The 25742-nt window shown below is 34.5% G+C and overlaps 2 protein-coding genes and 1 non-coding gene across 6 annotated transcripts; 1 reads left to right on the top strand and 2 right to left on the bottom strand.

Moving 5' to 3' along the window:
- The first annotated feature begins 159 nt into the window (after nucleotides 1-159).
- Nucleotides 160-6939, top strand: su(sable) (suppressor of sable RNA-binding protein). 4 transcript variants are annotated; one of them, XM_076121523.1, is made up of 2 exons: nucleotides 160-305; nucleotides 2751-6939. In XM_076121523.1, exon 2 carries the CDS (start codon nucleotides 2764-2766, stop codon nucleotides 6304-6306), a length of 3543 nt encoding a protein of 1180 aa, XP_075977638.1. In that variant the 5' UTR covers nucleotides 160-305; nucleotides 2751-2763; the 3' UTR covers nucleotides 6307-6939. The 4 variants fall into 4 exon arrangements, with proteins under 4 accessions (XP_075977638.1, XP_075977637.1, XP_075977640.1 ...); XM_076121522.1 differs by lacking the exon at nucleotides 160-305 and adding an exon at nucleotides 931-1266; XM_076121525.1 differs by lacking the exon at nucleotides 160-305 and adding an exon at nucleotides 1354-1826.
- A 1024-nt stretch (nucleotides 6940-7963) lies between these two features.
- On the bottom strand, nucleotides 7964-9380 carry LOC142977914 (intraflagellar transport protein 22 homolog). The gene is made up of 4 exons (XM_076122042.1): nucleotides 9135-9380; nucleotides 8885-9060; nucleotides 8201-8403; nucleotides 7964-8122 (listed from the first exon to the last, which is right to left on the bottom strand). Exons 1-4 carry the CDS (start codon nucleotides 9177-9179, stop codon nucleotides 8001-8003), a joined length of 546 nt encoding a protein of 181 aa, XP_075978157.1. The 5' UTR covers nucleotides 9180-9380; the 3' UTR covers nucleotides 7964-8000.
- Nucleotides 9381-9964: 584 nt separating this feature from the next.
- Nucleotides 9965-10036, bottom strand: TRNAQ-CUG (transfer RNA glutamine (anticodon CUG)). The gene has a single exon. It is a non-coding gene; the product is annotated as a tRNA-Gln (tRNA).
- Nucleotides 10037-25742: the final 15706 nt, after the last annotated feature.

Below are 25742 nucleotides of genomic sequence, written 5' to 3'. Positions count from 1 at the left end.
TACACAAATATCAATTATTTATGCTTAAATTTCTTTTTTGAATAAAGAGACACTTAGCGTTCAGCACGGAAACCTCAGGTTGGCCACAACTAAAAATGTATTTCCGCAACACTTGCGCCTCCCTCCACGGGTGTCGAGTTCAGAAACTAAATAATTTCTGATCGCCTCATTATTCCGCTACAGTCGTCGTTCGAAATCAATATAGCGTACATATTCGAATTGTTTCGTCTCTATGCAGCAATGCTATGAAAGATTTCCATTTTATATGGCGTATAGTAGTCGCACATAGTGATTCGTTCATTAATGTAAGATTGGTAACAATTAATATTATTTACTCGTTAGGCCATTTTATGAATGCGTGTCCCCTTTATACATAAAGTGCTTGGTCAGCTAAAGGAATTACCATAACTACACGTGCAACATCCATCTACGCTACACATTTTCGTCTTAAACGCGTTTTGAAGGAAATATGCATTTTATTTTGCAAGGCGGTAATCGTATCATTATTGATCAATCTATTACCTACTTACGGCCTAAGCCAAAATGGCGGCTGTAATACTTCTGTATTTATTCTGTGTTCTAGCTATTGCTGTGCACACAATAAGGTCTAAAATGTGTTTTATTATGATAATATAATATGTATCATAATTTTTCGATTTCGATTAGGTGTAAAATTTATTTTTGTGCATGACATTATTCCGACAATAATCTAAAATATTCTTTATTTTTATCATATTTCTGCCTATTTAGGGTTATTTCTAATGGTGTTGGTAATTGTGTATACTATTTATTAACTTTTGCTAGAATATGTCATTTTTCAGTTTCTTTGTTCATATAATGTCATTTTAGTATAGCATTCACATTATAATGCTGCTAAATTAAAATGTCGCGTTAGGTATGTACTTGTGATGTAGGAACACGCCATATTTACAATATGCTGCGATTCCGTGTATTAGTGTGTGTGAGCGTTATATGCCTCGTGACCTCGATGAAAGGAAGGACAGATATCTTGCCGTTCTAGAAGGCTGACGTCATTCCTATCGCGGCGAGAGCGCAGCGCGCAGCAAGATATTGTGAAATGTGAACGGCCACCCACTGCTTGCTTGGCTGGCTGTATCTACCTAAATTACTCTTGAAAGTAGTGGCTATGAACAGTTATTGTACTGACTTCTGCCATACATGTCGAATTTCTAACTGCGCAACATCTAAGTAATTTGTGAATCTTGGAGATACATTCCCAATGCTTATTGTTCCGTCGAATATTAGGTACAGTATTATAAAAGAAAAACGAGATTTATTCTCGTCGATAAGACCAGTATTAATACACTTAAATTAAGCAGCAGACTAATAATACCTACTTTATGTATTTAATTTTTTTTTATATATTTTACACAGTCTTAAAAATGTGCCAAACATTTATTAGTGTGCATTCTTAATAGTTTAGTGGGTTTTCAGATTTATATTATACAGGGACATTCTGTGGGAATCTTTTTTTTTATTATTGACTGTGACGTTGTATTTCGCAATTATATTAAATTGCTTCCCTAACAGATTCGATAACTTTTTAATTTGGTCGCATTATACATCAAAATGGCGACTGTGAAAAGAATTGTCTCATGACGTATGTTCCGTTGCACTCGCGGATTGGATAGCTTATCTTGTACTATATCTGTCTCATTCTTGCGCGTCGTAAAAGCGGATCACCATTCGCGAGCTATGCTAAAAATATAACGTTGAATTCTACAGGGACGTGTTCAATAACAATTTGACCGTGACGTGCACATATTTTGAGGATAGGGCTTGATGCGATGATCTAAGCACCTAGAGTTAGTCATTGATTCTGTAATAAAAATTGTTTTCGTTTCATAGTAGTTAGTTACTAGCATTATATTGTAGTGGGCTGGATTCCGTTATCAGATCCGTTTTCACTTGGGTACTAGAGACATAGGTCTCTATAAAACCCATTTCGGTAATATAGGTCAGTTGCTAATAACGCTCCATACATGAATCGCAGGATATGTTCAATATTATTTTTCTGTTAGATTTTGCTATGGTACCTACGTATGTAATACGTACTACGCACCAATTTGAAGCATTTTAGGTTATTTTGTATAGATACTCGATTAGGATACGCCCAACATTACATGCACAGCCTTATACATACATACGTGATGCTGTAATTTTCCGGCACAGTTTATCTATTCGTCGTTTAATTTTATTATTACTAAGATGCCTATATTTTATTATTAACAGAATTACGCAATATTACTAAATTGTCATGTAGAGAAAGAAAGCTTAATTTTGTATTGATTTCATTTATTTTAAGCATGCTTTGCGCAACCTACTGTAGAAACACCCGCCGGTAATTGCAAAAGAAGTTTTTTCTGTTTATTAATTTCTTTATTTCACAATTCCTGCAATTTGATATTGATGACTAATTCTTGTATACGTCATTTGGATTTACCTATGTGTTTTTGTTACCATTTAACAGAACTGTTTGTAACTCCCGTTCAAATCTTATCGCACTTTGTAGATTTTTAGATATACAGCCGATTAAATTATCAAGTCATATCTCTTAAAGTACTAGTAATTTATAATGTATCATGAATTAACTGTCTGTTATTGGAGTTAAAGTCATATAAGTTATATGAATCATAAGCAAACTTTTCCAGCGTAGTGTCTTATTCCAGACAGTTCAAAACGATAATATGTGACAAAATAATTAACAACGTAATTTTTCTCAATTTCAGTGACACATTCAAGATGACAGAATCCGTCGCGAATGCGGAAATGGAAGATTTGGAGGACGGAGAGATCGAGAGTGAAGGTGAAGAAACCACAGAAGCCCAAGGCGATGAAAAAACCGATGAAGCAGTACCAACACTCGACGATACACTACCACAAGAAAAATCTGACGTACAAGATTTTTATTATTCAAAATCAGGTAAGAAAAAAAAATCGAAATCTAACAAAGGTGAACAAAAAAAGGACAAAAGTAAAAAGAATCGGAAATACTCGAGTCCTACAGAAGATGATTTTGCTGGTAACATTGAAAAGGCAATTAGGAAGGCTATGAACAAAAATGACGTAGCCGAAGGTTTTAATGATGAGGACGTAGATGAACGTCGTAAACATAAGAAAAGAAAGAAACACGATGGAAAGGAAGGTTCTAGTAAAAAGCGTAAAAAGCAAGAGTATTCGGACGAGGTAGATGAAAGTGAGATGATGTGTGTAAGGGGTGCTTCCCCGGTACATAGACAATCTCCTGTTGATATGTACGAGGATGATAGAGATTCATACGCGTCAGACAGTAGCCACGAATCAAGAGAACAACAGCATCACCGACAACAGCGTCATAACAGACCTCAGCGCGAACGTAATAATAAAAATAACAAAAATGATAGGAGAAGAGGCGCTCATCCTATGCAAGACCCTGATGGTGTCTGTTTATATTACATGCAAGGTAAATGTCATAAAGGGGATGATTGCATTTATTCACATAACGCACAACCTCCTCGAAAAATGGAGCTGTGTAAATTTTATTTGATGGACTGTTGTGCTAAGAGAGATAAATGTCTGTATATGCATGCTGACTTCCCTTGCAAATATTATCATACAGGGCTTCAATGTATATACAAAGATGAATGTAAGTTCGCACACGGTAAACCGCTAACTGATAATCTACGAAATATTCTTTTGAAACATATAGAGTCAGCTCCTAAAGAGATTTTAGGTGACTTCCCTAGACTAAATCGTGACGGGGCGTTAAAAATGATACAAACTACACAAAATAAACTAATGCAACAGTATTCTGAAATGTCGGAACCTCAAGAAAAATCGATCCCCTCTTTATTTGAATTGAATATACCAAATCCCCAAAGTTCACCGGATATGTTACAAAATAACCAATTTATGAATGATAGACAAAATAAAATATCGCCGAAAGTGCGACAATCTCGGTGGCAAAATGACTTATCTAACCAAAATTATAATGTTAATAATTCACCAAGTAATAGCACAGGGTCACCTAGTATATTAAACATCCAGAATCTAACCGGAGTGTTGACATCTCGTCAGATTTCCGATTTGAAAAAGATGGGAATTGATAACTTAGACCAGCTGAGCCAATTAACTGTAATGCAACTTAACACTATTGGTCTAACATTAAAACAAATAACAGAAATACAGCTTAATACAATGAACATACAGAAGTTAGGACTTATAACCAATAATGAACCTCAACAATTCATGAGTCAACCATCTACTACGAAAGATTTAGATTTAAGAGTACCGCCTTTACCTGTGCCAGTAACCAACAGTGGGGCTGTTACGTCTGATTTACCGGGAAAAGACGTAGATATGCGATTTCAGCCCGCGGCAGTTCTTCCAGCCCCTGAGGATTCTTCCGTAGTTAAAATGAATCAAAAAGAGTCGCACGGAAGCAAGGATAATAATATGATTGACATCGATCAATACACAAAAGACGCTTTGAAATTTGTTTCGAAGGATAAAGAAAACATTGATATTTCGAATGAGTCCTTTGAAGGTGATAAACCTGCAGCTTCTAACGAGTCCAAAGATGTAGACCATAGAGTTTTACCTTTTGCGGACGAGGGCCCTCGAATTCTACATTCTACTGGTGACGATAATACTTCAAGTAAAGAATGTGATACAGATATTAGGTTTCTTCAGCCAGAACCAATTTTCAAGAATCCTGAAAAGAGGCACCGGCGTTCCACTACTGACGACGAGGACAACAATTTGTTGATTGACGAGAAATGGTATTCTAGCGACGAGGAAAAAGGAACAAGGAGAAAGTCCCCAGCATCCTCTCCGAAACAAACTCCTCCATCTCCACAGGCCCCGGCGCCTCATGTCATAGAACCCTCTGCTGTGCTTAGTAGGCTAGGGGATCTGTCAAAAATAGATATAAGTGAGGAAGTCACTAAACTATTGAACACAATGAAGAATAACCTACAGGAAAATAAATCGGAGGCACCTGCAGAAGGTGCAGCATCACCGCAAAGGCCTAGAGATCCAAGATCAAGACGATCGCCAGAAAAAGTAAGTGATCCCATTAAACCTCCTAATAAAAAGCCGTCAAGGGTATCAATATATGAGTGTATAGATGGTGAACCCACAGACGGTCGTCGGAGAACGGACGTCGATTTACGGAAGTCAGAATTTAGTCTTCCATCTTTTGGCGATACAGATTTACGTCAAACTAATACCGGTGACATTGACTTTCGTTTAGGTCTACCTTTCAAACCGCTTCCGAACTACACGCCCGCTTCTGAAATCAACGGTTCTATTAACAGTCATCCCCCTATGCAGTATAAATTAGTATTGATAGACATACCTCGGCCTGACTATACTGATATCAGAAACAGTACTGCAAAGTCACAGGCTTTGGTTGACCCTAGACTTCGAAAAGTATTTAGATTATCGGTTGACGATTCTAACAGCGACAGTGAAAAATCAACTAAGACTCCGCCTACGCCATCAGGCCCTAGAATAGATCCTCGTAGAAAGCCCAAAGATACTATTGAGACAGTTAGTCAAGATCAGAAATCGAATTCTTTGGATTTACAAACTATTTTGCAGAACTCCAACTGGTACAAAGACTTGAGTTCGACCCAAAAAATATTTGTTAATCAAAATTTAGCTCCAGTGACTCAAATGATTAAACAATACCAGCAAGAAAAGATGCCTGGCAAGAAATTCGATTTAACTCCTATTCAAAGTAATAGTGTATTATGTAATATTTTAACAAACTTAGGTATTTCATTGGGAGAAAATGGCGAGTACTCCTATTTACCAAAACCCAAAGAAGCGTTACTTAAAACTCCAATTAATTTTAATCAAACTCCATTTGGTATGAATGGTCCACCTAATTCAATGGACGGTGGTAATATGAATATGATGAATATGTCGCCTATGGGTATGGGTGGTATGAATAATATGAATAATATGAATATGGGCAACATGCATGGTTTTAATCAATCTATGCCCGACCCACGTGGTGGTCCTACGCCAGGATTATTAGGAATAGCTCCAAATATCCCACATAACTTTAATAATAAATTTGGGGGACCTAATAACTTTGGAAATATGCCCTTTAACGGCCCAGGTCCAGGCAATGACTTTAACTTTATGGATGGCGAACAAAATTATCCGAGATTTCCAAACAGGGGTGGGCATCGAGGTCGCGGCAACGATCGGTGGAATCGCGGAGGTTCCGGTAGAGGTCATAGAGACCGAAAAAACTTTAACGATCGAGGTAATTGGAAGAACGATAGAAATTAGGTTTTGTATATATTTTATTTACTGATATGATAATGTTAGAGTAATAAATTATTCTAGATGATGTAGGAAACTCCTTCCACATGCAGCAAAATGTGATCAAGGTGATGATAATATTATTATATTAATGACAGACAGTAGATACGTTGTATTTTAATAATGTAAGTATAGGTTACGTGTATACAGTTTTATGTACAAGGTTCCAGTAATTGTAAATATTTTTCTATTTAGTAGATTATTAATTAATTTCAGTATCATTTTGTCTTTGTAAATGAATTAAATGAAATACTGAATTAAGTTTATTAAAATTACTCATTATAAGAGCCAAATGTTTTAAGACTGAGTGCGTGCGTCGGATTTTGTTTTTTTTAAACGGTTCTGGACTGTTGTTTCAATCCTTTATAATAATTATTTTTGTCAAAGTCAATCGGTATAGAAGAATTATCAGTTATGTATTTCACAGTTTTGATGTTAGTATTAACTATGCGCTCGGCGCAGTCATAGTCAGAAGCAATAAGAAATTACCTCCTAGATTTCGGAATGTGATTTTAGGTATTGATTTTTATAAATTGTAATAAATGATCATTGAGACGGGCCTACTCAACTTTAAAATAAATTCATGTTTATATTTTATCATGTCTTGATTTCACTACCTTTATATTATTATCGCCTTTTTGTGGTATCTTATTTATTTATATTCATACTTTATCATATTGCATATACTAAAATCATAATAATAATATATTGTTATACAGATCATGAGATTTACACGTACGTCATCAGCTTTTATGACACATATTCTAGTTAAAACGAAAACAATAACCTAAATTGTTTTACATATTTGTCCAAACATACATATTTATGAATATTTATGAAAATCTTTTAACCATTTTAACGTAAAATGCCACAAAGTACCTGTATAGTGTAAGTATAAACTAATTCCGATAAAATTTTATTGTTTGAAATCCTACAGTTGATACATAATCACGATGTGTCAAGGAATGATAACAATGACACAAATGGTAAATAGTAACACGTAGGTATATAGCTTTAATAATGACCGTGTAATAAGACTTTTTATATTTGTTAATATCAATTCCAAAAAAACCCAAATACGACACACATAAGCTATGTTTTACAATTACTATCTTATCATATCCTAAGTAACTCCTTATTGCGATATAAAACAAAACCTAAAGTTTACTTATCATATTTACTGGATTATGGACAAAACGGTGAAATTCGGTAAGAAGTAGATAAAATATCAAAGAGAGTAGATTTTTTAAATTAAATTTAGTTGTGTGTAAAGAAAATCCTGTCTAATCCGTAATGGTGCTATAAGAATTGAGATATAATACTATTTTGTACATTATGCTCAATGCTTATTAAACCTTTTTCTCCTAAAGCTGCCTACACTCAATAATGAGAAGTGAATGTCATGATGTGATGGAAATATGATTTAATTTTTATGTAATTCAAATTTATCTGTGTACTGTGTGTATGATTCTTATCACAGAAATATGCTGGCGAGATAATAACATAATTTTATTATCTCATGATTTGCTATGTTTATGCAGAAGCTATGAAATGCGCTCTCAACGAGTCAATGAATGGATGTATTTTAGTTACAACACCGTATGATGGAATGACGTAAGTATACATGAGGTAAAACAAAAACATTTAGTGAAGATAACTTCTCAGTTTTCTTTATTTATAGATTGCAGAACTGAAGTAATATAGTTCGAGAAATCAATTTTTAAACGAGTACCACCAGATTTCAAGTTAATGGCCACTTGAGACACCTTTGAGAATGTAGGAGCTGAAAAAAGCAAATCAAATATTATTGAAACATGAATTAAATGGCTAGAAATATGTCAATACTTAAGCATGACCTTACAAAGATTTAAGGAGTCCATTTCTTCTTGGTCATCAGTACAATTGTAAAACAAAACACATTGTTTTGCGGATAAATTTGGCTGCGACACAAAGTAGTTGTAAAGCAGTTCCATCTCTCTTGACGCCGTTTGTGCCGTGTTAGGTGAACACACTAGAATCACTCCCTGTACACCAACACGAAGAGCAGGCCAACACGATTCAAACCTCAAACACACAAAAGATATAAATTGGTACCAAACTTATAAAAAAACTGTGATATTTAGCATGGCCTATAACAAGTTTGTAGGTAACCTGTAAATATTGGAGTCACTAAGAACTGATAAGACTGATTGGATAATTGAGATCTAAACTTCATATTATTGTCAACGTATTATAATCAATACCATGGTAAACATAGGCGTAAGTACCTATATAATGATGTTCCGTCTCAATATCTGTTTCTCTAACGAGCCTGTGTTGGCATAGTTAAATCTGTTTTACAATAAAGGAAATCAATAATACGCTTTGTTTGTTTGTAGCTGCTATTGTTCACAAACAAAACAAAAGTCATTGTGCAGAACGCCAGGCAAGTACAATCAGTAACATCATAAGTTTGCAACTGATGAGCACTTTTGTCGTTGGATGGCGCTAAATACCTGTATGTTAAAGAGTTAAAAATATCATACGAAATTAAGTTAATACCTACCTATGGTCACCACTACAGTCCCAAAGTTCAATATCAATGTTAGTTGTCTTTCCATTGACATTCAAATTAGAAAGTTCAAATTCGACAATTCTGACGCCTTGTGTAGGTCGTGGAGTTTCGGCTTCTTCGATATTTATAGAGTCTGATATGAAGTTTGCTATTTGTGTTTTACCACTCTGAAATGATAATAAATTTGGTAAGTATTGCGATTTAGATACTGAAGAAATAATACCTTATTTTAAGGTCGCACCTCTGATGGACCGATCATTAAAATCTTTAACTTGTTCGGCTGCATTGTTCTAAACTCACTTGTTTTATTTAGCTGCCGAACTTATTAATTCGAAGTTGCACGCACATATAGCTAGTATATTTACTATGAGGATATGAGCCACGCTTACTGACATTGTTGTATTTATTCATTACCTAGGCAACAGGCGGCCATTGACTTCGTGGTTACAATCGGCAATCACATTATTTGGATGAAATTATGGCTGTACACAGCGCACATAGCAGAAATATAGGGTTAAACATCGTATTTTTGTAAAGTAGGTATTTACTAAGTATGCACATAAGTACATATTTACTGAGTATAGTTTTATTATCGTTATCTTGCATATGACTAAGTACCTAAGTACTTTAGTGGTTAGTAAGAACTAAATAGCAATAAAAATAACTAAATAAAAGACATCATTGTTTTTGATGAGTGTCCGTGTTACCTAATTATGTTAGTTGTTATTCTATACCTACTAACTAACGCAGGGTAAATTAAATGAATTCTACTCATTACTTTAAAAGAAAATAAAAAAAATGTGGGTACCTTATAATTACCAACATTGTAACGTAACCAGAGGGATGTAGATGATTACGTACTTAGGACCTACGTGGTTGTTCGCATTTCTATAAAAATAACTAAAATTATGCAAGCTATCTGCACGCACACTTGCGGTCTGGAAGATAAAACTTAATATTTATTGAAGCAGTTAATCTTTTCATATGAAAATTTAATAAAATCGATAAATACTAATACAGTATTTGCCAGAGAAAAGTTTTGCTAGAAAAAACTACGATGGTAAAAATATCAGGTCCCACCGAGATTTGAACTCGGATCGCTGGATTCAGAGTCCAGAGTGCTAACCATTACACCATGGGACCGTTGGATAGCGGGCCGAAATTTCAGTACCCTAGTTTTGTTTCCTGGTAATATTCAGCAACAATGCTTGGTAAATCGGCCTAAACTTCTAAAATTATCAGCATTGAGTAATTTTAACTGTGTTTTTCGCAAGTTCATTATTACGATTGATCTGTTGGCCAGTGTTTTTGTTTAAGACAAGTGTCAACAAGATAGAGTGCCAAAGACACCTAATCAGCTGTGATAGTATTAGATAATTATAGCATTTTTAGAAGCTAACATATCCATAATTATAATATATAGAAGATGTAACAGGTGTATTGATCGACGTTGATGGAGTAGTACGGCATACGTTTCAACGCTACAAACGGCTACTGTTGACTGGTACTTATTTTAGACAAGTAATAATATAGATTTTTATATTTTTACCGACTACTAAGTGCTCAAATAGAAACCTCATTATTGTCTACAGGATATTAGGTATTTCATTATGATAACTTTATAATTGTAAACAAGTTTGCAAATATATGAAGACATCAAGTAAAACAAAACACTCGGGTAAACGTAGTGTGTAATGTGTATGTTAATGATAAACTCAACAGACCGAAATGGCAGCAATTTAAAACTGAGACAGCTAGGCGACGTATCGTGAACTGAGAATGATGTGTTGGATTTGGATTGAGCCAGATTGAATAAAAATAGATCACTTAGAACATGAAAGCTATTGGTTTGACTGAAGTATGTAGCTACCTAGATTTTTAGCTATAAATTAGATACTCGTAGTTTGAAATAAAACTCAATTTTTGTCGTTAAATATTTACGGAACCATATGAGTTACGTGTATTGGTAGATATCTCTAAACACCTCTATACTTCGTGAGTCGCATTTATTACTTTTTGTCGCCTTTCACAGTAAATCAGTCTATTAGTAAGGACGAATGATAGCTCAACAAAAACACACGGGTTGTAACGGGAGTCACGTTCTTGAGTGTTGCTTGGTAACTGTTTCTAACCGCTGCGTCCCTTGAAATGAGATAAAAAGTGCTATAATCTAGTCGCGGTATTCCTTCATTAGACAAGCCGTTACCACAGACTATAAAGAGTATTCCTCACGACACCATAACCGCTGGGCCCGTGCTAATTGACCTTTACTTTTTCTCACAAATGAAATTACAAGCTGCGGGTAATTCTTTTTATTTTATTTCTTAGTTCGTTATGTTTTATTTATGTTTCATAATAGTTGTTAGTTTTGTAACGCTTGTTACGCTGTTAATTATTGGTTGACATTAGCGTGTTTAGAAATAGCGGGCTACGTGAAATAAAAACGTCTTGTTAGCTTGTTAGTCTATAATATATAGGTGCCTTAGAATAAGTACGCGTGTTAAATGGAAGAATTAATAACGAATATAATAGAATCTTTTGGATTATTCAAAAGTACTTACCTATTTGGTATTAAATGTAAGTACGATCGGGTAGTAATTTTGATTGCTTATTTATAATTATCATTTAATTTCGTTGATAGTAGGTAAACCGTACCTCTTCTTGTCAACAAATGTATTTTCATTTTCATATAGGTAGATATGAGACAGTGTTGGGCAAAATTTAGTTTGATTGATGATTGATGATTAAGATTAAATTATTTAGTCATGACTAATGAATAATGACTAAAAAAATTCAATCATGAGTCGTGATTGATGATTAATTAGTGTTAGTGTTAGTTATTCAATCATGACTAAAATTTTAATGACTAAAAATAATAGTTAAGTAAAACTCAGAATCAGTTAATTTTTTTTTTAATTTACACAGGTACACATTTGCAAAAATAAGTTCGGGCTAATTTAGTTTAAAATAATTTAAATTGCTTTTTAAAACTACGCGTTTTGAAAATCAAATTTTATGAATAATGGAATTATCTTCTTTCAGTCAACTTAAGGTGGTGATCAGTTATAGTTTTATAGATGTGTTCAATTAAACTAAAATTAAGTCACCTAAATTATTTTTTTTAGTTTAATACTCATACAAAAATACAATGAATAATTAGTCATCAGTCATTTAATCATTAAATGATTGATGACTAATTTATTTAATCATGATTATGATTATTATTTTTACTCATGATTAATTCAATCATGACTAAATAATTCATGACTAAATTAGTCATGAATAATCAATTGATTGAAAAAATTAGTTGATTGACCCAACACTGATATGAGAGGAACTGGGATAAGGCAAAAAATTTTTCGAGTGATTAGAATGAAAAGCTTCCTGCATAATTACTAACAAATAATGTTTCAGACAAAGTGTAAGTACCTACATAAAATAGTTGATTGGTGATTTCACTCGGGTATGTCGATATAAACTTTATGGCAGGCGCCATTAGCTGGTCTTCCAATCTGGCTACTTGTACCTAGATGTATAGAGGGCTATTATTAGATTTATTAGTGTGTAACAGAGCTGTTCAGTAGGCGCCAATTAGCGCTGAAAATCGTTATGAAATAATTACACTAACTTTATCGCTATTAATGTGGTTATTCGTTTACAAAGTTGCTTAATAGATTGTAGGTACACTTAACTATTAATACATTGGACAAATAGTACAAGAAGAAGTCTCTCTATTTAGGAAAAGTTAAAATAATAAAGCTAGATTTCTAATCAGTACCCATATGCGATTTTGTAATATTTAAGTAAGAATATTGTTAGCTAAATATATGTACTTGGGTAGTTTAGTTAGTAAGAAGGCATGGTATAAAGATGCTTTTAGATGTTTATCCCTAAGTATCCACGGCACTAAACGGTCCATTTCATTGCGTAACGGAGCCCGACCTTGCGGTCTGCCGTCACTCAGTGAAAGCTCTTACCTCTTTGCATAATCCTGTTGCATAGAGCGCTGTCATTACATACCCGTTATAATGCACGCTATGTTTAAACTTCTTGCTAACATATTAGTAACGGAGTTCTGTAGAAATGACGCGGGTTATCGCGGAATGTCCATCGTTATGTAAATGTCAGGTTAAGGATCGCAGTTTAGTTTTATGCTTTGAACTTGACTTTAGATATTATCTTTGTTTACCTTTTGAGAAAGGGTCAAAGTTGTATTACTTGTGAAATAGTGTGGGAGACACTTATACATAAGAAAAATGTTATAGTCGCTGACTACCTGTTAACTTCAAACACACGCACAGATTTTTAAATTTTTTGGCGTTGCGCGCTGTTACTCATGTTTTAATTGTATTTAGTTGTACTGAGAACTGAATGCAAATCATGGCTTAGTAAATTCTTCTTACTTCGATTAATTCGAACACTTATTAATTAGAAGTAAACGTACAGATACGAGGTTACCCCCAGTTGATCATATTATCATTGTCAATAGCTTCAATTTTCCAAATAGAACCTCCTTCTATTAAATTGTCCCGTTGAGATGACAACATTGTAAGCCTATTGTAAGCATTGTGGTTTATCCCGAGACCTATGAATATAATAATCTTCTCGTAGTCCATGAAACAGTAATTTACCTTAGTATCAACAGTTAGACGTGTCCAGCAACATAATATCTTATAGCCATGGATAGTATTAACCATCTTTGTAACTGTATTGGCTGGACATAGAACATGTTACACTGGCAATATAAAAATATACACCTAATGCGTTTCTTTCAATAAAGAGTCAATTTGTATAAGCTTAGAGTAGGTGTAAGGTGCAATCCTATAGAACCATCAAAATCCCACCGAAAACATTCTGTAAAAAATAAGTCGCGATAAAGCTACTTGTTTATCTCTGAAAAGTAATGAAATCTCAGGACATAGTTGGGCCATGTCTAAGGTTCCTTACTGCAATTTCTTTAATTTTATATTAGTGTAATGTGACTGGCCGTTAAGTATTTTTTACACGTTAGTGGGTACAGATCAAAGGCCAAGCCTGTGTAATATATTTTCCTGAAGGAGAATACAAATGTGCATATGTTTATATAATGTTTATGCTCTTAAAATAACAATGTATACAATGCTACATCTATGCTGGTGGTCTTTGTGCATATTTCCCGGAAACACACTCCCGGTGGGTCTGTCTTAGATGAAGCTTTGCATATAAAGTTTCCAATCTACTTGTCATTTCGCAGCTTTGACGTATGGAACTTAGCTTTTGCTTTAAGAGCATAGTTTAGAATCAACTTGGAAATTGGGAATTAGAAAAAGGCCTTGATTCTAGTATTGCGTAGGAGCGTGAGGAACTAAGATGCAGAGCCTGTTGTTTTGCGAATAAGCCATCCTTTCTTTTAGGCTGGCTTCAGGCACTTTTCTCGTATTTCCAAAAATCCCTATCTAGATAGGAATGATACCTTTAACGAACGAGTTGTATTCTTTATTTTTAATTTGCCTCCATAATTATTCATGCAAAGTCCCCAACCCGCACTTGGCCAGCGTGGTGGACTCAAGGCCTAACCCCTCCCTCATTACGGGAGGAGACCCTTGCCCAGCAGTGGGACATTAATGGGTTATTTTTTTTTTCATTAATTATTCGGCGTGTTAGGTATTCAACCGAAAACCAGACAATACAATTCTTTGTTCGTGTTAAATCCTAGATAAAGTATGCAAGCATAAACATGGAACTTAAAGTAATAAAATAGTGGAGGCTCGCATCGGAGGCGTCAACTCCTATTTCACTTACCGCAGCCCTCCCACTCGGCACTCGCGCCGTACATTGTACTCACACTGTTCAGCGTATCGCCCTCAAACCTATAACTACCACTTCGATATACTGGGAACACTTACTATTTGTCCGAATAGAATTGAACATTGAATTGAGTGTGGGATTTACTATCGATTAAATTGAAAAGAAGGTATACGTATAAACATTTCACGATGAACTTAGAGCTTTGGATGTTAGATGCTTGGTGGAATGCTGACTCTACTTTGATTCGTACCACCGTATTAGTATAGGTAACGACTGCTCAGTAGAAGATTAGAAAAGTAAGGGAACATTTCCTTACAATATTAAGTTTTGGACAATACTGAGAACATATACTGTGTGTTTACAGGTCGTAGTGATAAAAGAGTTAATCTATTTTTTTTATTCTGCAGCCTTTTTATTATTCTTTTTAATTCTACAAAAGATCTGACATTGAATAAAATAAAAATCTGTATTATACCTAGACGCTTTAAAATGTAGAGAAATACTTGCAGCACAGGGTGGTTCTAAAGCTAAATTATCTATTTAGCGCTATTATCTTGAAGGTTCGCAATCAGTGGAAGGTTAAAGTTCACGCACGGCCATAAGTCACTTAGTTTAGTATCGGAGAGAAATATTCTGCGCATTGAACTTTGAGCTTGTCAAAATCATTCCAGTTGTGTTATTACAAACATTATATGCTCATTTATAAGTCCCTTAATTTACAGATAATACTTTAACTATTGTTAGGCTAGCGAGATGTCTTTGTAACTATTTAATGATCAAGATAAAGTTGTAATAGTTTGTTTTTTCTAGTTTAAATGATTTGATATAGCATAAGAAATAAGCGTTTCTTGTATGTTTTTTGTGATGCGAGTTAAATTTCCTAGGAAAATGAATTTACTTTCATTTTTAATAACCTAGGCAATACTAGAAAAACTGCTTCACTTTTTCTCAACTGTTTTGTTATATAAATAGGTACAAAGTACTAAGGATTATTCCACAATGTTTGCATTTTCTATGAATATTTTACTGCACAGGTATAATTGTCGGTTTTTACGTTCGCCTCTTATGACAACTTTTGTAATAAGTCTTATCTACAAATTAAAAAAATAATAAATGCAAAATACGGTATCATGAGTTTTAGTAATCACAACTTTTCATTTCACTGCATTATTAAGACACGTTATCATAGAATTTTAGTTAATTGTTATGATATTCTTTATTTTATTTATATTGACGTAATGATCTTCGCCGTACCGTACATACGCATCAATGAATGCATCCTGTCTTCCGAACGTAATCATTCTTAAGTTACGAACTGCTGACATAATAACCAATTTTGTGTTATTATATAGAGCCAAATGGAACGTATCATTTTGTGAAACAGTAGCGCTTTTAAATGCGTCGTTTATGGAAATTCTCAGCAAGAACATCTATGGTGCATTGAGTATTGCGTAAATGGACACTATGGACTAGATGTGCCCAATGTTTTAACTCTCGTTTCCTTTGGTTGTCGTTGGTGTTCTTTCATTAATACACAGATATTATGCTTGTTTTTAATCCTTCTGATAGGTCCGAAGTTTAGCGCATAAAACTTGGTTATGTATACGGGAAGAGAGGTTCTTGATAACCTCAATCCCTAAATCAAAATTGACCTATTTCCAGACAGCTCAAAAGGAGCTTTACATTTGTTCGCCGTTTTAACATTACTTTTCTTTCTATCATAAAAGTACTGTTACACTATAGTATTAAGAAACAGTTGTTAAAACGTATATATCTAACTTTAAACATTTGTATATAGCGAGCTTCTCTATTAAACGAAGAGGATTGACCTATCACGATGTAAAAGCACGTAACCACTTAAATAAATCTCGAGACATAAACTTGTTCACACAAATAGAAACATTATCACGAACAAAACGTGGAAAGTATGTAACACTAGCTGACCCGCGCAACTTCGCTTGCGTCACATAAGAGAATCATAATTTTCCCCGTTTTTGTAACATTTTTCACTGGTACTCTGCTCCTATTGGTTGTAGCGTGATGATATATACCCTATAACCTTCCTCGATATATGGGCTATCTAACACTGAAATAAATTTTCAAATCGGACCAGCAGTTCCCGAGATTAGCGCGTTCAAACATATTGATATTACAAATATCATTCATGGTAATAAAAAACCTTAAAAATACTAACTATATTTATTTACTGTTATTCCTGTATAAGATACTAGTGACGGCACTACGAACTACTTACTTGAGTCTATCAATTAAAATAGAAAGAATTGAACTGATAATTGATCCACTTAACTATACTATGATAATTGTGTTGTTTAATCCGACTTGAACTATAAACTGTAATAGCTTACGAGTGTAATATATTTAATTATATAAACTAAAACATCTTTACCAGGATTAATGGTAGAGTCGACCTTTCCAATATAGTTTTAGATTTATGTTCCAAAGACGTTGCAATGATTTTCTCCTTGGTCGTAGGCCCGCAATTTTATGGTCTAACGCGGAATTACTCTCATTACATTAATGCTCGTGCTTCGTGATATATTGTTATTACGAACTGATTGACTAAGAAGACATTTCAAGCTTTATGGGAATTCCTATACTGTACCGTGAAAAGGCATTGAACCCATTCATATTTGTCGCAATTAATGCCCACAAGTATGTTGCATAATGAACGGTGAAATAATAACCTGTGTGGTAGAGTAGTAGAAGAATAATCGAATTCCATAAATAAATGACAACTTGTTTGCTACTTATCACATAAAACTTGCGTTAGAGCAAAACATGAAAGAGGCATCTGTTTTATTTTTAGAAACTCAACCACCTTGTTATGATCTTTTCCGTTGCATTTCATTCCTACATGCGTATTATGCGTAACTTTATTGTGATAGCTAGAACTCCCTACTATTGTTACTAACAAAATTATCATACGAATTGCAGGGCATTGTTTCCAGTCTATAGGAGCCTCTTGATAGTATGTTGTAGTAATAAATGCAAGGCATCCGGGTTCGTCGTGCTATCCAGCCGGCGCACCTAAACTGTACCTACCGACCTAGGTATCCTAACGCCGTTCCCGGGTCGACGACCCTTCCTTGCCTCGGAGGCGGTAGATTCGCAGGATACGATAAATTTCAATAGTGCATTGACTGCATGTACCCCGTCCAGTCGGGATAGACAGCGGTAACTGCTATGTGAAACCATTCCCATTACTAATTTGAATAAATTGTAGCTAACCAACTGCACTATTTCCCATATTAGGTTGAAGGTTTAGTTACGTAATTGCGTTCTCATAGCAAACGTGCATTTACGACCTTTTTACATTTTATGACTAGTATTTATTTTTATTTTACTATCCTATACTAATGAAATAGTACCATATTTTATCACTTTCTTCATACTTTTACTTTTACTTCAATCAAGATTCGATGACGTTGTAAATACAATATTAAATTGATTGCATTGCTCAGCTCTTCGTAATCAACCATGACTTGACCATTAGCGCCGTGTCTTTAGAACATTGATGTGTTTATTCAGTTAAACTCTTTGAGAATAAGAGATGTGTAAATATTGGTTGTAAGTTACAGAGTACTGTGCTCAAAGTGTGCAAACATTTGAGCGAACTTCACAATGGTGGTAATTGTTTAATGACGCTTTTACGTACGTATATGGCATTCATAAGAGCAAATTGCACTTTACACTATCCACAAGTAATTGAGGAAATATTCTCGTAATGAATATAACTTTGTAAGTTTTCTTAAGCTTATAATATTGCCGTATTTTCTTTTTCTTGAACCTGGTTCTCCATGTTATTTTTAATACGATAGTTTACTATAATTTCTAATTTGCATTCAGTTATTTTTTAATCTTGCGCAATCAATGTTTCCGCCATGAATATGCGTTATTTTACCCACACGTTTCTGTATAAAATATACGCAACATAAAGTTTATATCGCTCTAGCATAAATCAGATGGAGCATGTAAGACTAAAACTGGAATATTCTGAAGTTCCGGGCTCTAATGTACGTAACTAAATATGAGAGGGATTTCTCGTTAATTTTAAACCTTACGGCCAGTTTTATAATTTAACTAGCTGACTCACGCAACTTCGCTTGCGTCACGTTTAAGAGAATATGTTATAATTTTCTCCGTTTTTGTAACATTTTTTACTGGTACTCTACTCCTTTTGGTCTTAGCGTGATGAGATATAGCCTATAGGCTTCCTCGATAAATGGGCTATCTAACACTGGAAGAATTTTTCAAATCGGACCCGTTATTCCTGAGATTAGCGCGTTCAAACAAACAAACTCTTCAGCTTTATAATATTAGTATAGATATTAGTATAGATGTGTAATAGCTAAGCGGGATAGTACGCGGGTGTCTGCCGGCGACGTATTCTCGTTCCCCTTGCATCATTACTCTGATTGTTGGTACTGTTGTAAACTGGGCTGGTTTTTAAGCGCATATTTAAAAGTGTTGTCTAACAACGACATTTACAGCAGGCTATTCACTATAATAAAACCAACTTTAATGTTCACTGCTCTGTCTGAACGACGAGGACTAATAAAAACCTTTTTCATGTAAGGTTTATGACAGAAAATGGTTATTATTTATTATTGAAGCTTACTTTTTACTACTCAAATAATCGGACACATCTTTCATATTTATAGTTTACTGCTGATTTAATTTAGAAACAGCGATATCTGAAAGGCATTGAAGTAGATAGTAGCCCTTTGTACCCGATTATAAGACTTAAATTAGGGTTCATAATTAAAAAGTCAATGAACTGATTCAGTAACTAATTATACTATTATTATTTTATGACATTGTGTATACTCTCATATACCTACTTATTTTTTAATACAAGAGCTACGAATAAAAAGGGGACGATAAAATAGGGATTATAATAATAGGATATATATAATTTATTATATTATAGCGTAATAAGTAAGATTGCCTTGCCGTTTACGTGATACCTATACGAAAGATTTTTTTTGTCGTGTATTCGTTACTTGCAGGTCTTGTAAAAATAAAATACCCAGTAATATTGTAATTTCATTTTATGGTTTTAAAGCAGCTGCTTCTGAACGAAGAATACTCTAGTTTTAATTGCATCTAGATATACAGGGTGCTATATATTGTCATTTCAATTTTACTTTACAATTTCTCATAAAACGAGATTCAGGTGCATGTAGCAATTATTTTGAATTTATTAAACAAATAAAAATGAAGGCAGTATAATTATGTTATTATTTAAATTGCTGACTATATTTATAGGCTCAGTATTATCTTACTACTAAAACTAGTTTAAGTCGACGTCCTTTTCTAGTATAGTTATCTATCGCATTACTAAATGTTATCGAAATTGGTTTATGCGGTTTTGACGTGAATCAAGGACATACAAACTCACTACATGAATTTTATAGAGATATATAATATTAGATGAGTCTGGATATCGTGTGGTATGTGAAATGTCAATTGTCAGCGCGTGTTGGTCTCGCGCAGGGTACGTCGGCGCAGGCGCACTGACGTGCCCGACCACTCGTTACTGTTTTTGCCTTAATTATGTATACAACGTGTCCACCACTTAACTAAATTAGACACAAATTATGCAAATACGAGTAATTGACCGAGCTGAGATAAGCTAAGTTATTTACATTGTGGAATAATTATGTTAATCATATGTTTGTTTCCATCAACATGTTGATAGCTTTTCTTGGCTCCTTCTCGTAGTGCATTCGTAAATACGCATGAATTACATCCTAGATAGAGTTTTAGAAATATTTTTTAATGTGATATGTATTATGGAGGTACATAAACGTTGCGTTATTGCACGTGTATAAGTTTATGAGATTTTGTAATAAAATCATCACTTCTTACTAAAAATTTTTGAAGGCAAACCCATCACTTATAGTTATTTCTAGGAATCGAATAAGATCCTTGCAGTTCAATCTTGGTATTCCTTAACAATCTATCAGGTAATGTATTACTGCGCTGCGAGCAGCATTTCAACAAATCCCTACATTAAGATTTATAACGATAGCTTTTCAGCTCAAACCTATATGGAATATCTACTTTATCATGCATTGAATCACTGTAGGAGCTGAGATTGTATCCAGTCAACCAGGCCTTGTCTCGCATGTCATTTACTTATAATTTACTACCCGGCTACTTGAAAGATGTAAAGTGCGACTTCCAAGACTGTCATGCTGATAACCTTTCACAACGAATAATCAACCCTTTCTATTACATCACAAAGTTCAAATTTAAATAGAGTTGGCCCTAAAATATCAATGGACTGAATAAATAGTCGACTGTCAAAGTAGGTAAGTCAGATAATTTAGCACTTACGGCATTCGGTATTCAGCGCGAAACGTTCAAAAGGTTGATTTACGTCCCGTCATGCATCGATCACTGATTCTTTAGTGTGATATGACATACTATAATGTTATTATACAGTTAGCTTCCATATTTAATACAGGATGTAACACTTTTGTTTTATTTGGTAACATTACTAAAAGGGAATCAAAGTGCATGCGGCATAGCGTCAAATTAAGTATATGTAAATTTAAGTGAACGCTTGGCTTTTAATTTTCTAGTATTAATGTGTGTCTGCCATCAGTTACATATAGACAATGATTGCATGTCTCTTTCACATAATATGTTGAGGTTTCTGAATGTGAAATCTGTAGTTAAAATAATTTAACAGTAAACTTCTTTTATGCCATCTTACTCATACCAGGGACATGACGGACGGAGGACCGACACTATAATCTATGTTGCAGAGGTATTGTATTTAAATCAAGACTTCAAGGACTTTATTACTAAGGCTGAACCAAAAAAAACAGTTAAGCTGTAAAAATAAACACTTAGATTAAGTTTTCTTCCAGATTTGTTTCAATTATTTAACGAATTTACATGCAAAATGTATTAGAAGTATAGTCTTATCTTGCCGGCACAAACCACTGCTGCTCCGTCGATATACCTATGGATTGCGAAGAAAGACTCAATGTTGTTTTAATGCTATAACACCTCCATTAACTTTATTTTTCATGCAACTGTTTAATCAATTAACATAGTTTACTTACATAATATACCGCTAACTTTAGTGATATTTAAATTGCACTTGGATTTGGATCAAAATTCATTTTACGATATTACATGCAAAATGTATTAGAAGTATAGTCCTATCTTGCCACAAACCACCGCTGCTCTATCGATATACCTATGGATTGCGAAGCATTCATCACGGTGACTGACACTCGATTAAGTACCTTTGCTAACACCGCAACGAGCACAATGCGCTGGATGCACAACAATTAATAACGTCAGACGAGACGTCATTAACATTAGACTGAAATAGAAAGTGAACTTTTTACTTTTCTTGTACTGTTCCGACATCCCGTAGAGCAAGAAACAGACTAAGCAATTCGTGTTATAGGAACAATGACTAACAATTTTGTAATCAAAAAGAAGTAGCACGGAGAATAATAACATAATTGGTTTGGTACGGCAAATTAGGTAGGTAATAAAAAAATACAAATCTCCTTATTTTGACATTTATTTTACAACAGCCGTGCAGTCGATTTCTGAGATTAAGCTATGCTTACAGAGGTCGTTCTGTGGATGAGTGACCATGTTATACATTCCGAGTTCCTCCGTGTTTTGGAAGGCATGTTTCCTTTTACAAAATCAGACAATAATAATTGATATTTTAAGTAGCTCCTTTGACAAATTTAACTTTTTTCACTCTGTATACCCTATGAAACAGAGTTTCAGTTATTAAGGTGCAGTTGTAAAAGTCTCTCGTAATGTAATGTGTTAAGTATTTGTAATTAGTGCTACATTAAACAGACAATTTCATCTTTTTCTTGCTAACTAATAGTCAAAGAATTCTACGTTTCTTTCACAATGCGGTGTTTATTACAAAGTATCAGTAACCTATGCTAATGTACCAAAATGACATGAGTAAAATGCGCGGCATCGTAATTGTAATGGCTTGCACTGACACCGTGCTATCTGATCGCGCACTAAGTGGACTGATGCTATCGAACACACAATGAGCCTCCACTACCAACTTTCATTATCACTGTATTGTTTCGTACTTGATTCTTATCATTTATTTATATGTGTTTGATACTATTTACAGCTCTAGATAGTATATAAAGGAACTATATTGTGGCTATAACATAAATCAATTCTATTCCTTTAGCAATTAGTCGTAAGTAGTGTAAGTACAGCTCTAAAATGTTCACAGACTCTATACTTTAAATGTAGAGTTTCGTTTAATATTGCTTCTCCTAAAAAATGATTTATGGCCATGAATATAAAAAAAGAAAAAAGTTAAACTTAATAATCATACTTACTTTCTTAACAGATCGCGGACTTTTGACTAGAATAGATTCATCATCGTCTAGCGTGAATATGAGCACCTTACTACATTACCTGGCTGCTTGCAAATGTGCATACTTATGTATAACATTCCCTTTTTTAGTAAAAAGACGATATACAGAAACAGATATTCAGGCAAACTAGATGAAAACGAAGCAAATTATACATATTTGCGGCTGTCGTAGCTGTAATTTGTAAATCACATTATCTCATCACTCGTTTAAAGACGAGTGTTCAAATGACGAGTAGCAGGCTAATATCTAATAAGTACTATGAGAGTCTAACCACTAACCAAGTATTTAGGTGCGTGTCTGAAGGCTGGGCATGAGTGAAACACGTTTCACTCCTATAATATTCTCAGGCAGAGTTTGATGACGGCGTGATCTTGATTACACCAGGCGCTCTGCGATGATTGATAACTTCCAAGTGAACGACATATACTAACCTAAGGCTACTTATTTACTGTCCCGTTTTTATTTTCTGTAAATTACGACATATTCCACACCGCACAAAAAGCAATAAGTTAAGCCCGGGCCCAGTCCTAAATAAACAAAGCAAATTGAATATAATATTTTAAATTCAATCGTTCTTTTATCGTGCATCTGTAAAAGTAACGAGTGTTTAATTTTCGCGGCGTCGGGAGCGGCAATAAAAATGTTACGCTATTGAATGGGAGCGGGTTGGTAGGCGGTAGTAATTGATTACCGCGCCGAACACGATATCAGCTTATCGGTCCATCTCAACGTACGCACAATGTCCAATAAACTAGCCGATGTTATCTGTCCTTGTAAATGAATCAGTGCAGGCCACTCGCTTCCAGCGAAACCCTACACGAGGGATGAGGTGATACCTATACATACTATACATATACATATACACTCAAATTCTGCTCTCAGACTGTAAATCTTCATGTTTACGTTCTACGCTGACCTTTGTCTGAATATATCTCGTATCCAATTGCACGGACGTCGTGATTCACAAAGTATGGGTTGAATTCTCAATTTTGTAACGGTGATGTTTACTTATTTGTAAAGATCTCAGATGACGTCGAGAGAAAAGTGAGTCATTTCGCAAATTCCATACTGTACAGCGCACCTATCTTCTTTATATCTCAGCAGATTAAGTATGACCAAAAATAAAGTGGAAAGTCTTAATGTTGTTTAAATGTTATAACACCTCAATTAACATTATTTTTAATGCAACAGCTTGATAAATTAAAACAGTTTACCTACAGAATATAAAGATATCGTTCTACAGAAATAAATACCGCTGGCTTTAGTGATATTTAAATTGCACTTGGACTTAACGCTTTTTATATCGATTATTAAGATTTTTAGTGTTCTTTTACATTCTGGACTGGAACATGGTAATAACGTGTAAGGGTATTTGTTGTCAGTGCGGCCGAGGTGCGTAAAATGTAATCCTAGCGACAGATACGGGCGCATTATGCGCGGGAGTCTGGCTCGCCTCACTGGCGGCGCTAGCGTAGTGGAGGGCCACCTAAGTACCGTGCATATTTACGATTAGATATAACTAAAAAAACACTAACTCCGCGGAATTCACATATTTTAAGCCAGTTATAAAAAAAATGAATTCTGTATTGCATTTCTCTTTTTGAAATAAAATGCTCGTGTGTTCTAGACTTCTGCTACACAAATTGCCAATATTAAATTTTTTTTACTGCCATCACGATTTTTATACAGGCTTTTTACTTTAAAAACTGAATTGTACTGAACTGAACTGTGTTGAACTGAACTGAACTGTGTTGAATTGATTAAGTACAGGCACCCAAATGACATTACTAAATGGTGGAACATGGTAATTCAGAGAACGGGATCTTGTGATATATTATTTTGCGTTTAACATTTATTCTTAGCGCTGTGTGATAGATGTAACGTTCTATAAGTTATGTGGCAGTACTCGGCGACACGTCATTATAATGACATTACCGATTTATTTCGTTACACACGATTACTCTCGGTTGATTTTTTGCTTCACTCGATGTGAACTCGAATCCTACGCGGCACGAACATTTGCAGCATTTACGTGGAATTATCATAATTTGCTAGAGACTGTAAATCATTAGGTGTTGAGCAATTTGCATAATATCGCGCTGTTGAAGGTTTGTACGAAATATTTACGCGGATTTCTGCAATGTCCAGTGTGTTATGACTCAGTTATTATGTTGTCATTGATTATGTCACTTGGGATTGGGTGTTTTATGTGTGGTCCTGAATAAATAAACACACAATGACAGGTTAATAACACTGAGTTAATTTATTGTAAATCTACCTCAGAAAGAGACCCATCCTTATATAGTGTCTTTGGAATAAATATTTCAGAGAAATATATTAAATCGAAGCTGGTGACGTTTCTAAAAATAACACAAAAGCCTTGTATTGAATTTCTTACGGCGTCAGCATGTATCTAAATCAAAGTACGCTCCTACTTACGGCTATCCACTTGGGCAGCTTCCATCAATCGTCTAGGATTGATGAATGCCTTCATATCCTCCTTTATAAATATTTAAAGAGGACTTTTTTGCATCCACGCTCGACCACGTGCCTAGCTAGATCTATATTTAAAATATCTTTTATTTCTTTTTATATTGGAAATCTCCACAGTACTTTGCATAATACATGCATTTAGTCGTGTGGAG

This window comes from Anticarsia gemmatalis, chromosome 13 (genome assembly GCF_050436995.1).
Source record: "Anticarsia gemmatalis isolate Benzon Research Colony breed Stoneville strain chromosome 13, ilAntGemm2 primary, whole genome shotgun sequence".
NCBI classification, from domain to species: Eukaryota; Metazoa; Arthropoda; class Insecta; order Lepidoptera; family Erebidae; genus Anticarsia; species Anticarsia gemmatalis.
Note: the sequence above shows the minus strand (reverse complement) of the source record. Positions and strands in the feature narration are given on the sequence as shown.

Bases quoted from the DNA above. Each gene is read 5' to 3' on its own strand.
- LOC142977914 (XM_076122042.1), bottom strand. From the start codon at position 9,179: ATGCAGCCGAACAAGTTAAAGATTTTAATGATCGGTCCATCAGAG. The intron at 9,061-9,134 runs GTGCGACCTTAA...TTATCATTTCAG, and splicing joins TAATGATCGGTCCATCAGAG to AGTGGTAAAACACAAATAGC. The intron at 8,404-8,884 runs GTAGGTATTAAC...TGTGTGTTTGAG, and splicing joins GACTGTAGTGGTGACCATAG to GTTTGAATCGTGTTGGCCTG.